This window comes from Cervus elaphus, chromosome 15, assembly GCF_910594005.1.
Source record: "Cervus elaphus chromosome 15, mCerEla1.1, whole genome shotgun sequence".
NCBI lineage: Eukaryota > Metazoa > Chordata > Mammalia > Artiodactyla > Cervidae > Cervus > Cervus elaphus.
The window spans coordinates 29,616,957-29,630,297 of NC_057829.1; the positions used below are offsets into that span (position 1 = coordinate 29,616,957).

The 13,341-nt window shown below is 45.2% G+C and overlaps 1 protein-coding gene across 4 annotated transcripts in view; it reads left to right on the forward strand.

The window, feature by feature from the left end:
• Positions 1-12,694, forward strand: part of VCL (vinculin) — a 108,363-nt gene extending 95,669 nt beyond the window's left edge. For 2 of the 4 annotated variants that reach the window (XM_043925024.1, XM_043925025.1), the window contains exons 17-22: positions 323-447; positions 2,156-2,341; positions 5,460-5,663; positions 7,674-7,877; positions 8,264-8,368; positions 10,626-12,694. In XM_043925024.1, coding sequence (XP_043780959.1) covers positions 323-447; positions 2,156-2,341; positions 5,460-5,663; positions 7,674-7,877; positions 8,264-8,368; positions 10,626-10,772 — 971 coding nt within the window. In that variant the 3' untranslated portion in view covers positions 10,773-12,694. The remainder of the gene's footprint in view (positions 1-322; positions 448-2,155; positions 2,342-5,459; positions 5,664-7,673; positions 7,878-8,263; positions 8,369-10,625) is intronic. The other 2 variants (XM_043925026.1, XM_043925027.1) reach the window with 1 other exon arrangement.
• Positions 12,695-13,341: the final 647 nt, after the last annotated feature.

Genomic DNA, 13,341 nt, shown 5'->3' on the forward strand with positions numbered 1-13,341 from the left:
ACTGCTTTATCATGAGAGGGGATGAGCACCACCTGATCCCAAAGTGTTCCTGCCCAGGAATGTCCCGAGTGCTTGTCAGCTGTCCAGGCAAGAAGGTCCCCTGAGCACTACAGGGAACCGCTGGTTTGTGCTGCTTCTGACTCTTTGCAGGACTCAGGGCATCTGCCTCGCTCTTACCTCCCTTCCCTTTCAGTCACTGCCTGTACCACTTACTGGCAGCTTCATACCCAGCTTTTGTTACTGGAAACCAGTTCTTCTGCTGGCCAGACAGTGCTCCAGGGTACTGACCTACCCAACTGAAAGTGAGGGTGTCTGTGTTTAGGACTGCAAAAGAGCTTCCTGGACTCAGGATACCGGATCCTAGGAGCTGTGGCCAAGGTCAGAGAAGCCTTCCAACCTCAGGAGCCTGACTTCCCACCTCCTCCACCAGACCTTGAACAGCTCCGAGTAAGTAAACCCAGATACAAGGGGAGAACTGAGCAGCAGGGTGTTGGGACTGCAGTGGCAGAGAGGTAGTCTGCTCTGGAGCCTCTGTCACCAGGTAGCTTTGTTTTATTTTACTTGAATCTCAGTCAGAGGCACAACTCAGCTTTCATTTTTGAATCTAGGGGAGTCCTAACCCAGTGCTTATGCATTGGGTGTGCTGGGTAAGTGGAGAGTCTGTGGTGTTGGTCTGCTTTGATGGGGAGTGACTGGAGCAGAGGAACTGGCTATGGTCAGTGTGAATGTGACGAGTGATGAGTTAGTGGGGTAGGCTGGTGAGGAGTGGGAAAATAGCCATATTGGAAATAGCTTGTCCTTAGGAATAGCTTATCAAGGCAATAATTTTATTTAATGTCCTGATTTACTTACCTGCATTTAATGTCCCAAATTTGCTTTCCCATGTTTAAGTTTCTAAGTTTGTTGAGGACAAATTTGGGTGATTGTGCCCATAGCTAATGACCAGTGCTTCCCTAGCCACCAACACTTCTTTTTTGATATGATTTGATTCTTTCCATTTGGTGGACTGTGGGTGGGTGGTTAGAGTCAGGAGATGGCTGTTCTGGGGAATGGATTCTTACGGGATTAATAAAAGTCCTGACATTTGGAATCAAGAACTTAGAAGTCATTTGGTCTAGACACCCCTCATTGGTAAACGAGGAACCCGAGGCCCTGGGGAGAAGTTCCACGCTTATGCAGCTGCCCCTCAACTCTGGTCCGAAGTTAAGACCAGAACTTAGATCTTCTTTGAGGATCTTTGGCTTGGTATTACCATGCATGCCTCCCTGGGATATGTCCAAAACAGTAGCTGCTAGTTTTTTGTGAAGAGAAAAGGAAGAAAATATGCTTCTGTTGAGATTGAAGCAGGTGGTCCTTGTGCTCAGTGTGGATGATTGTGAATGTGGGTGACTTTTCTGGGGATGCTATTTTTAATTAAAAAAAAAAAACTTGTTCATTTTTAATTGAGGAATAATTGCTTTACAATATTGTTTTGGTTTCTGCCATACATCAACATGAATCAGCCATAGGTATACATATATGCCCTCCCTCTTGAACCTCCTTCCTATCTCCCACCCCCTCCCACCCCTCTAGGTTGTCACAGAGCCCCGGTTTCAGCTCCCTGAGTCGTCCAGCACATTTCCACTGGCTATCTCTTTTGCATATGGCAGTGTATACGTTTCCATGCAACTCTCTCCATTCATCCCATGTCCACACATCCCGACCTTCCCATGTCCACAAGTCTGTTCTCTATGTCTGCATCTCCACTGCTGCCTTGCAAAGAGGTTCATCATTACCATCTTCCTAGATTCCATATATATGTGTTCATATATGATATTTGTTTTTCTCTTTCTGATTTACTTCACTCTGTATGATAATGCTCTAGGTTCATCCACCTCATTAGAACTGACTCAAACGTGTTCCTTTTTATGGCTGAGTAATATTCCATTGTATATGTACCACAGCTTCTTTATCCATTCATCTGTCGATGGACACCTAAGTTGCTTCTATGTCCCAGCTATTGTAAATAGTGCTGCAGTGAACATTGGGGTACATGTGTCTTTTTCAATTATGGTTTTCTTAGAGTATATGCTGGGGATGGTTTTTAGAGGAAAGGAAAGAATTCTAGTGGGGTGGTTCCTAGGACTTTACTTATAACCTAGCAATTCTTTCTTAGCTGACAGATGAGCTTGCTCCTCCCAAACCACCTCTGCCTGAGGGTGAGGTCCCTCCACCCAGGCCCCCACCACCAGAGGAGAAGGATGAAGAATTCCCTGAGCAGAAAGCCGGGGAGGTGATTAACCAGCCAATGATGATGGCTGCCAGGCAGCTCCACGATGAAGCTCGCAAGTGGTCCAGCAAGGTAAGTAATGAAGCTCTTCTTATTGAGAAAGGATGAGGAGCCAGACGCACAGCCCAGGAAGAGTCTTTCTGGAAAATCATCCTTTCTCTGCTTTGGTTCGTGTTGTTGCCAGTAGCTGGATCCTCTTCTTTCTTGTGATTTAGTGAGATGTTTTTGGTACTTGATGGTTTCTCCTTCTAGCAGCTCAAGTGAGAGCTAGGACACCTGTGGCTTCCTTTCCTCTGTCCTCTGGAGGATCAGCTCCCCTGATGGTGGACATTTAGTCTCTAAGAAATTTCTCTTCTTTCTTGGGGTCACTGAATGTTGTTAGATGCTCTCTTGGTAATTATCCACACTCCAAACATGGCACAGTCTTCTGTGGGCTCTGCTATAGCTATATGAAATATTTTCATTTTCCTTCTCTTTTCTCATAGAATCAGATATTTGGTATCTTAAAAGCTTTGTCCTTTGTCCTTTTATCAGAATCATCTTACCCTTCAATTCAAGACAGCTTCAGGCTAACTCCCAACAGATCTGGAAGTGTAAATGTTCATGTGGTTGGTGAAAATTTGGATGCTATAGCAGTCACGCCTCATGAATAACTTTTGCCTGCGTGCGTGTGCATGCTCGGTTGTGTCTGACTCTTTGCAGTCCCATGGACTGTAGCTTTCCAGGCTCCTCTGCCCATTCAATTTTCCAGGCGAGAATACTAGAGTGGGCTGCTATTTTCTCTTCCAGGGGATCTTTTCCACCCGGGGATCTTTTCCACCCAGGAATCAAGCCTGTGCCTCTTGTGTCTCCTGTGTTAGCAGGTGGATTCTTTACCGCTGAGTCACTTGGGAAGCCCCTATTTGGCTCTGAATGATGAAAAGTGAGTGGTAGCCTTTCTAGATAAGAGGTAGATTTATTTGTTAGTTTTAAGTCAGTTGTGTTTCTACTATGACCCTACATCTTTATTCCCAACATCTATTTTCCTTTTTCTTTTTATGCTCTCTGTCATCTCAAGCTCTTGTATTGAATATAGTTCCCAAGGGACCTCCCGCACATCCAGTTGATCTTGAGTTTTTTTTCAGGCTGGGAATTTGACCTTGGTTTTTTTAACTCTGTATTTTTCTGAACTGTTAGCTGTGAGTCCAGGTTCACAGAAGGAATGGTGACCTTGCTGGTATAGGACCTGACCTGTGGACTTTTACAATCATGTCTCTCCAACTGGGGCATGCATACCCCTGGGACCGTTAGCAGAGTCCCAGTGCATGTGGGGAGTGGAGTGGGGGTGACAGTGAAGGTTGGTTTTACTTAAAGATTTTAAAGAAAATTTATTTATTTATTTGGCCATGCCTCATGGCCTGTGAGCTCTTAGTTCCCTGAACAGGGATCGAACCCAGTCCCCAACAGTGAAAGTGCTGGGAATTTCCTAAAGAAAATTTAAATTTCATTACAATTGTGCAGAGGAACACAAAGTATACATGAATTGTAAAGATAAACATAAAACTTGAGGGGTGGACAGCATTGGCCTAGATGTTTATCCTACTCTGCCATTTGTCACCAGAAATCCTTAAATCTGACTGCGTCTGGTGGTTTGCCTCTGGGGGTTGCTGACTCCAAGCTGTGTGAAGTCAGTAGTTACTTGAACCATGTGTGTTTAGGGAGGTGGGGAGTGGGATGTGTTTGTGTTTCTATCAGTCTATCTTTGTACACTTTGGGACTCTGAACCCCACCCAGAAGGAGTGGGCTGGCCTTACCTTTAAGGAATGGGGATGAGTCCTGGTTGAGATAGTTTAGGTGAAAGGATTTAAAAGGTACCTCCACCACTTGTTGGCCCTGAGTCCTCCAAGTTAATAGTCAGCTTTTGGAGGCAGGCTTCCTGTGTGGATTAAGATTTTTAGGAGTTGTAGCAACCTTAAATAAAATTTGACACAAACTCTTACTTTCTCTTGGTTAGAGATGTTTGTAATCTGAGATTACATACCCTGAGATGTTTGATATAAAGAACCAGTGTTTGCCATTCTTTATTATTATTATTATTATTATTTTTTGCCATTCTTTATTTCAGTGGTTTGGCTTCATTGAGGGCAGTTCCTTTCATTTTCTTTCCCCCTCAACCTATTCTTAGCATCTGATCTCCCTGCTCCTCCCTGGGCTTTCAGAATCCCATCCCTGGTATTAAATTAATTGTCTCCCCCAAAACACACAGGTCCCATTCTCTCATGGGCATCAACTTAGAGCTCCTCTGAACTCAGCCTTGATCAGTTGACAGGTTCATGCCTTAATTATCTGTGAACTGTGTAAACTGAGTTTGGGCTGATGCAATTGGAGAAATTTAGGTTGTACCCAAAGAATAGCTTTCTGAGGCAGTACTAGTGATAGATGCAGAGTGAGATTGTGAAGCATTGTGTCTGAGGACCTCAGACAGGGAGAACTGCTCTGAAGTACGTTTTCCCTAAGGTGGATGCTGGATGAGGTGTCTTCTCGAGGCTCCTTCTAGCTAGGTGATCATGGGGTATTTGATAAGCCCTCTTCACTCAGCGTTGTGTTTTCCTTTCCTCTTTCCTGATTTGATATCTGTTGCTTCCAGTTTATCATTTTAGATTCTGGGACTCTTAACCCCAGAAGGAAAAAAAAAATTGTGTCTGGCAGCTGCAGAGCTGACCCAAGATACCTCCTGTGTCCAGGAAACTGTAGAACAGTGTTCACATGAGTCAGCAGGTTTTTCACTTTGTTCTGTTCAAAGCAACTTGTGTGGCTGCATATACTTTTCCCCTCTGAATTCCTTTTAAAGTTAATAAGCTACTATTGATTGTTCGTTCGGCTTCTCAAAAATCTTCTGACCCAAGAATTACTCTTTGGTAGTAAGTGTATTAAAAAGGAATGCCAGTTTCTTTCTTTGTATAAATATGTCTCTGGAAACCTTTGCTACTGGAGTAAGCAAGCCTCTTTCCCTTGCTATGAGCAGATTGGTGCTGGAGGCTGAGAATTCCCTTTCTGCGGAGCTTGGCTCATCTGACTCCTGGGGGGAATCCATTTTCTTTCCCATCCTAGGCCAGCTTGGGTTACTAAACCAGCTGAAGCTCAGTTTCCCAAGCCCTACTGCTCTTACTAACACTGTCCCTGTTTCTCATCCTTCCTGCCATCGACCAAGCCGGGTAACCCAGCCGCTAAGGTGGGTATAAGTGTTGTAGCTGAGGCAGAGGCGGCTGATGCTGTTGGGTTCCCTGTCCCCCCTGACATGGAAGACGATTACGAACCTGAGCTGCTGTTAATGCCATCCAATCAGCCGGTCAACCAGCCCATTCTGGCCGCGGCTCAGTCATTGCATCGGGAAGCTACCAAGTGGTCTAGTAAGGTACTGATGAGCGCCCCCCAGTGGGGCTGCTCTCTATGCATCCGGCCATGTGCAGCCTTGACACATTGCATCACTCATGATCTGTGCGGGTCCTGTGAGTCTGGGCCGGGTGGGCGTCTGTCTGTTTGCACCTTGTTGTTAGGACTGGCTTCACAAGTTTCATAGGTCTGCTAATGCCAGATTAATTGGATTGCATTCATGTTTGGGGGTTAGAGAGAGATGGGGTCACTTTTTGAAAGGATTCCTTTTCTTACTGACCTTGTGGCGGACATCGAAACCTTAAACCCCTTGGGAAGCTGTGGATGCGTCTCTCAATGACTTTCAGGTCAGGAACCACTGTAGACCATTAAGAGGTCATCCGGCCTGATCATTGGGCTTTGCCTGCCCCCCACCCCCAGCTCCTCTCCGCTGACCTCTCACTGATGGCTCTGGCAGAGTTGATCAGGGTGAGAAGCAGCTTTACATGGCAGGGTTTCTGGGGAGGACTGCTTGCTGTCCTGCACTTGGCTGTGTGGCAGATGCTGGCCTTAATGGGTACCCACAGGGAAGGGAGCTTCACTGACTGCTTGATCAGGGGTTTCAGTGGGCCAGGGTGTGGGAGTGGGGAAGAGAGAGGGCTCAAGGCTGCAGGACAGGAACCAAAAGAGCTCTGGCCTTAGGGAGTAGAGGATGGGGATCATTAGATTTTCCCCTTTGAAGGTGGCATGTTGCAAGAAGGTTTTGAGGAGTGATGGGTGATAAATAAATAACCCTGGCACAACACTATCCTCTAACCAAGGTCATGAAATCCTGGAATGATCCCAGGTCTGCAGTGGAAGAGGTGGGCCTAGCCAACCTTGTCTAACATACTCCTATTCTCATGAGTTCTTCCCGTAACTGTTTTCTCTCTGGCCTCAATTACTGCCCGGGATGTTCCACACCCTCTTGTGTAAATGGTCGGCCACTTCATGGTGCCTGTGGATGCCTCTCACAGAGCACCCTGCCGTGGCATGGTTTGTGTATGCCTCACTGCATTGTCTAGAAACTGAAAAGCATGAGGGGAAAAATGCATAGGGCCTGGCCTTTTAGGTAGTTTTGAACACTGCATTTATTATTTTTGCTTGCAATCAGCCAAAAGATGAGCCTTTTGAAGGCATAAAGTAAATTACTTGTACATTATGACCCATGAGGTTATAATGAACCAAAATGCCAAATCTAAGATAAGCTGCTATTAGTTGCAGGGGTTCCAGTTACAGCTTGACACATGATTTTTATTTTCCCAGAGCCTCCCCCAGCATCCTGTTAGCTGAAAGTTTCTTTAATTGAAGCCACTTAGCTGAGGGGACTGAAAAATTGATTTTTGGTCTTTTTAAACGTGAAGAATGAAAATAACATGTTCCTTTAGGCTGACAGTATAAACAAGAGGCAGTAGAGAGAGGGAAGGAGCTGTCTAGGTCAGAAAAAAATTTTTTTCACCAAGGCTAATAATAGTTACTTGGTTTAAATTCTAGTTCAGCAGCGGCAATCCTTGGCTGCTATTTGTAACAAGGGTAAGGATGAAGAGGATGATTTCAGCATCTGGAAAGGCTCATCTGTATTTTTCCCTTCAGGCCAACTGTACTGCTTTCCCCCCACAGAAAGGAAAATGCCTGTTTAACCAATTCCTTGGGCCCACTCCCATTTTATTGACATGATTAACCTGGAGATGCTGAAGTGCTTGTTTAGTGCTATGCCTGGGGCTCACATGTTGCCCTTTCAGATTAATATCCAAGTCTTCCTTTTCTCGGTCCAGTGATCTCTCTCTCTCTCTCTCTCTCTCACTGAATGCTAGGGTGAGTGCCCTGGCTCACTCTTCTCTTTACTTCTCCTCTGCTGTCCGTATCACTCAAGAATAGCCTGTGTATTCTCTTCTCACCTTCCAGAGGGCTGCTAGAGCAGCAGGCTCCCTCCTCTCTTCTCTCTGCTTCTACTTCGTTCCCTAACTTGGCCAGAGTATGGGCTGAGCTCACTCTGTGTCTCGCTTCTCTCCAGGGCAATGACATCATTGCAGCAGCCAAGCGCATGGCTCTGTTGATGGCCGAGATGTCTCGACTGGTCAGAGGGGGCAGCGGCACCAAGCGGGCGCTGATTCAGTGCGCCAAGGACATCGCCAAGGCCTCAGATGAGGTGACTCGGTTGGCCAAGGAGGTTGCCAAGCAGTGCACAGATAAGCGGATTAGAACCAACCTTTTACAGGTACTCAGGACAAGGGTGTGTGTGTGGGGTGGGGGGGAAGAGTGGCAGGGGCAAGGGGAAAAGCAGGAAAGAGAAACCGGGGTGAGCAAGGAGGAGGCACCTCAGAATGGAAAGAAATAGCAGAAAGGGGAAATATGCATGTGAGCTTGGGAAAGACAGAGTTGGAAAAGTTTATTTCTGAATCAAACGAAAGAATTTTAATGCTTCCATTTCTGGACAGAGACTAGACTGATTCTAGGGGGAAAACAAGTGGAATTCTGCTGCTGATATATTGAATACCTTCTGCATGCCAGCCACTGAGAGTAAGAGGTGGATAAGTCTCTCCCTCAAAGAGCTTGCAGGCAAGAAAAACATAGAAACCTACTCAATTAAGTTTTCTTTTTTAGGTATGCGAGCGAATCCCAACCATAAGCACCCAGCTCAAAATCCTGTCCACGGTGAAGGCCACCATGCTGGGCCGGACCAACATAAGCGACGAGGAGTCCGAGCAGGTACGTAGCTGCTGCTTCTGATTTCTCACCAGTAGCTTCTGTGCCCCTTTATGGTGATTTAATTCAGCCTTGAGGAAATTTTACCTGTGAAATGAGTATTTAGTACATGGGATGGAGTCTTCAACTCTCTCAAAAGGGCACCTATGTTGGAGAGATGCATCAGAAATTTGGAAAGGGAAGTGAAAAGCTCTTGTGCAACTTTTGTCATTTTACAAATGAGAAATTGAGGGTTAGGGAGGTTGAGTAAATCAGCAGCAATTAGGACTCCACTCAGTTCTTTTTCTCTCTGGAATAGGCTTGGCTCTTGAGAGGCCTCTAGTGTGTGTTCAGTCCTGCCCACTGTTACCTTTCCGGCTGGAGAATTTCTGCTTCCTTGCCCTCTGGATGATAAGTGCCTCAGGGAGGATGAACAGTGCTATCTTTTCAGGGGCATGAGGTGGTTAGGCCTGCGGTGAGGTGGAAATGACATCTCAAAGGAGGTGCTTCTCTTTTGGTTTTTTGACAGATATTGAAATAAAGATGGTGGGAATGTTTGCTTAAAGTGTTTCTTGCATGTATTTTGGCAATCACAGTTTGTTCTCTTTCCTGCCTCCTGGAAATGTGGTGCAGGTCTTTCAGAAAGCCATCATTTGAGCACCTCTTGCTCTCCTAAACTCCCTCCAATAGGCTGTGCTGTGAACCAGACTTCCAATGTCTTCTTATGGAAGATAGCACATCTTTTGTTGATCTGCCCAGACAAGGCTTATCATACATTGGCATATGTATTTGGCACTGTATAACGTGCTATGTAGAGGAGTTAATAAAAGACAGTCCCTCTCCTTGGAGAAGTCCGGGCCAGGAGACAGAGGGTAGGAGCACTGTAGCGGAGGCAAGGAGGCTACTTCTCTGTGTCAGTAGTGCTGCCTTAACTACCATGTTTAATTCATTAGCTCTCACCTTAACCCTCTCTTCCCCTAAACCATGCAAACTGGATCTTAACCTGTAACTTCTGCGTATTCTAGGCAGGGTTTGGGTACTAGGCTATTTCCTTTCAGGTGACCTCTTCTGCCCCAAGGAAAGGAAATAGAAAAAACAAGGAAGGAAGGGTAAGACTCGAGTTTCCGACCTTTTCATTTAATCAGTTAACTAACAAAAAGGTATCTTGGGAGTGTCTACTATGTTCCATTAAATATTCTAGTAAAAAAAGAAGAAACTGACAGTGTGGTAGAATGGAAGAGACACAGGACTGCAAGTTAGAAATTTGAGGCCTCATCCTGACTGTTGTGTGAGTTTGGCTGGCAAGTCTCTGAATCTTTCTGGGCCTCAGCCTCTTTGTTGACCAAGTGAAAAGATTAACTGATTGGGACTTCTAGTCCATAGTTATGCCTCTCAGAGCCCATAATCCCTCTGATATCGCATTCACAAGTTTTGTGCATCTGAGCTTTTTTTCCTGGGGAGAATCCACAGCCTTCATTAATCTCTCAAAGGATCTGTAGCTCAAAAATACATAAGAATTAAAAAAAAAAAAACTACTGGGTTAATAGATTGATAAGTTACTAGTGTGATCTCAGTCCTGTATTTTGTATGTTTAGAAGACTTACTTATTTAGATTTTCATGGATTTAAAAGGTGGTTGGTTTACTTGATTACTTTTTCATTCATTAAATATTCGTGAAATACCTCATGTGACAGGAACTGACATAACACTAAAGTACAATAGAGAACAAAACTGACAAAATTGCTGCCCTCATGTTACTTTTTTAGATAAAATTAGATAAAACATCAGATGAACAACCTAGATAAAACATATAGTATATCAGCTAGCATGAGTTCTGTAGAGAAGAGTGAAGACAGAACTGGAGGATGAGGCACACTGGGAGTTGGGAAAGTGGTTTGTGACTTAAAATAAGGTGAGCAGGAAAAGCCTCAGCAAGGTGCTAACTGGGCAGAGAAATTGAAGGAGGTGAGAGGTGAGCCACTGGGACACCTGAGGGAAGAGCATTCTACATAGAGGGGCGCTCAAGGCAGGAGCTTGTCCAAACATCGTCAAAGGAGTACACACTAGATGCCATCTGAGTATACACTAGATGCCATCTGAGAATACTGACCACAATCAGCGATGGTCCAGTTTGGGGTTCTTTTTGGTGACCCAGCTATAAACCACCAGTGACGCCAGGTGCAGGTAGGGTAAACTGCATTCTATTCCTGACTTAAGCCTGTTTCAGAGGCAGGGCTCCATCAGGGACTCTGAGTAATGGAGAGCTCCTCTTTCCTTGCAGGCCACAGAGATGCTGGTTCACAATGCCCAGAACCTCATGCAGTCTGTGAAGGAGACTGTTCGAGAAGCAGAAGCGGCTTCAATCAAAATTCGAACAGATGCTGGGTTTACTCTGCGCTGGGTTAGAAAGACTCCCTGGTACCAGTAGACACCTGGTTGGACCTGGCTAACACAGAAGCCCCTGCTGCACAGGATGAAAATGATCTGGTCCCAGGAGCCACCCAAGATTGCTGGGGGGTTGAAAGTTACCATCCTGGCCTGACATAAAAATTAAAAAACATTTATACTCTTGTTATGGACACTGAAATGTGTCTCCGTATAAGGCCTGTATTCTCAAACACGGCTTTACTTATGCACACACTATCCCAATAGGCAGACTGGGTTTCTAGCCCATGGACTTCACATAAGCTCAAAATCCAAGAGTGAACACTAGCCTGACACCCTGCTCTACCCTTGTTCCCTAGAGGATGGCTCCCTTTCCGCCCCTACTCCCTCATTCTTTCCACTAGGCTCCCAAGACCCAGGGCCCAGGCGAGTCAGTTAAGGATATCACTGTGCCTCCAACATTTGTTTTGGGCTTTCCATGTTGCTGACCCTGCCTGCCTCTCCTGGCTGTGCTTCCAGGGTCTTTTTCAGATGTGAGCTTCACTGCTGCAGGGGAAGGTGGCCTCTGGGGAGCCCCAGCTTGTGGGGCCTGAACTCACTTCCTTCCTTTCCCCAGTTCAATCCTTCTAGTTTCCCACAGTACACAGCCAAATTTCACTTTGTCAGGAGGAAATCACTGTATCGTGTGGTTCTGTCTTTACCTCACCCCAGAGCAGTGTCTGTGCTAGGAAACCTTTTCGTCCCATACCCTGCCTTGGTCCGCCAAGGTAGCCATCCCAAGAACACACTGTGTGTCCTGGTGCTCTCTGCCACTGGAGAGGCAGAGTAGCCAGGCCGTGGCTCTGCCCACCCTCCTGGCAGGGCCACTCCACGCTTTGTCACTGCCTGCAGAGGTCTATGCTGAGGCCTTATTCATTCATTCTTAGCTCTTACTGTTCTTTCTGAGCTGAAATGCTGCATTTTATTTTTAACCGAATCATGTCTCCTGTCCTGGCTTTTGTATTCTTCCCTCAAACCCTTCCTAGACAAGATTTTAAAGATAAATGTTTGTTTTGTAATTTTGGAAGATCCTTTTTATCCTTTTGAAATTCAGTCCTGAGAATTGGTGCTTGCCCCCAGGAGTGTTTAATGGAAAGGCAATCCTATCTGAAGGATGCTTCCTACCTAAGGGAGGTGGTACTTGCAGACTGGAATTCTGGCACTCTGGGGGATGAGTCAATGGGAAATAGTCCTCAGAAATTCCTACCTCCCTCAGCCAACAACAACCAAGTCTCTTGCGACCTCCCCTCCCTCCCAAGTACAGCTGTTCAAGGGAGTAATGAGTATAATTATCACCATAAGTTTCCTATTAGCAAAGTGAGAGAGAAGGGAGTTTTTCCTTCCCTGTACTTTTCACTGCTGTCTAAGCATTCCCCAGCACATGAAACTGTATTTCTTCCCAAAGCCAGAACTGGATGAGTAAAGGAGTAAGAACCCTTGCCTGAATGTCCTCCCCACCTCAAATGTGTGTTAGATCCTAACATCGAATGTGTAAAACTTAAGTTGGTACTGTACACTCAGGCTTCCTCTATTACCTTTTAACTGATGATGTTCAAGGCCCTCAGCATCTTTGAATAGTTGCTTAACTGATATAAATGCAATATTAATGCCTTTAAAGTATGAATCTATGCCAAAGATCACCTTTTGTTTTACTAAGACTACTTAGAGGAAGTAAGAAAAATCATGTTTGCTCTCCAAGTTCTTCCAGTGTTTTGAGACACTGGTTTATACTTTACGCCAATGTGCTTTTCTCTAATATCAGTGCTCAAGACACAGTGAAGCAAATTAAAAAAAAAAAAATCCCTGAATGCTGATTAGAGACATCACCACTGAAAAACTACATTTATAAGCTAGGATTTGTTATATGCAAATATTTTCTGCCTCTTCTGTTTAAAACAATAAAGTACATTTGTATAAAGCTTTAAATGATGGGTATGTTATTTCAGCAAGAACTTAAAATTAACAATTGATTTATTTATCTTGGCTGCCCTGGGTCTTCATTGCTACACGAGGGTTTTCTCTAGTCGCAGTGAGCAGGGGCTGTTCTTCGTTGTGATGCGCGGCCATTGTGGTCCTTCTCTTGCTGTGGAGCATAGGCTCTAGGGTGCACAGGCTTCAGTGCTAGTGGCTGGTGGACTCTAGGGCATGGGCTCTCGTGGTTGTGGTACATAGGCTTAGTTTCAGCGAGAACTTCTAGATCAGGCTTCAACTGTATTCTGAAGAACAGCACGTGAAGCTAATCCTCAAAATGAAGAAACTAAAGATTTTTATTTATTGTACTGGAAGAAGTAGAAACCACTGGGTAAGTATTACCACTGGGTAATACATTTACTTCAAAAGTTCTGGGTAATAAAGGACAACTCTGGGGATTATACACTAGAAGGAGCAGAAATGACAAAGGCTAACAGTAAGAGGAAAGCAGGCAGAAGGTACAGACCATCCCCTGGTTGAAGGAGTCTGTCTTAGAAGAGTACAAGTCTATGTGGAGGCCATCACTAGCCCCTAAGAAGCTAAAGCTATTACACGTGCAGGAATATTGCGAGGCTACATGTCATGGTCCAAAGTCCAGGGAT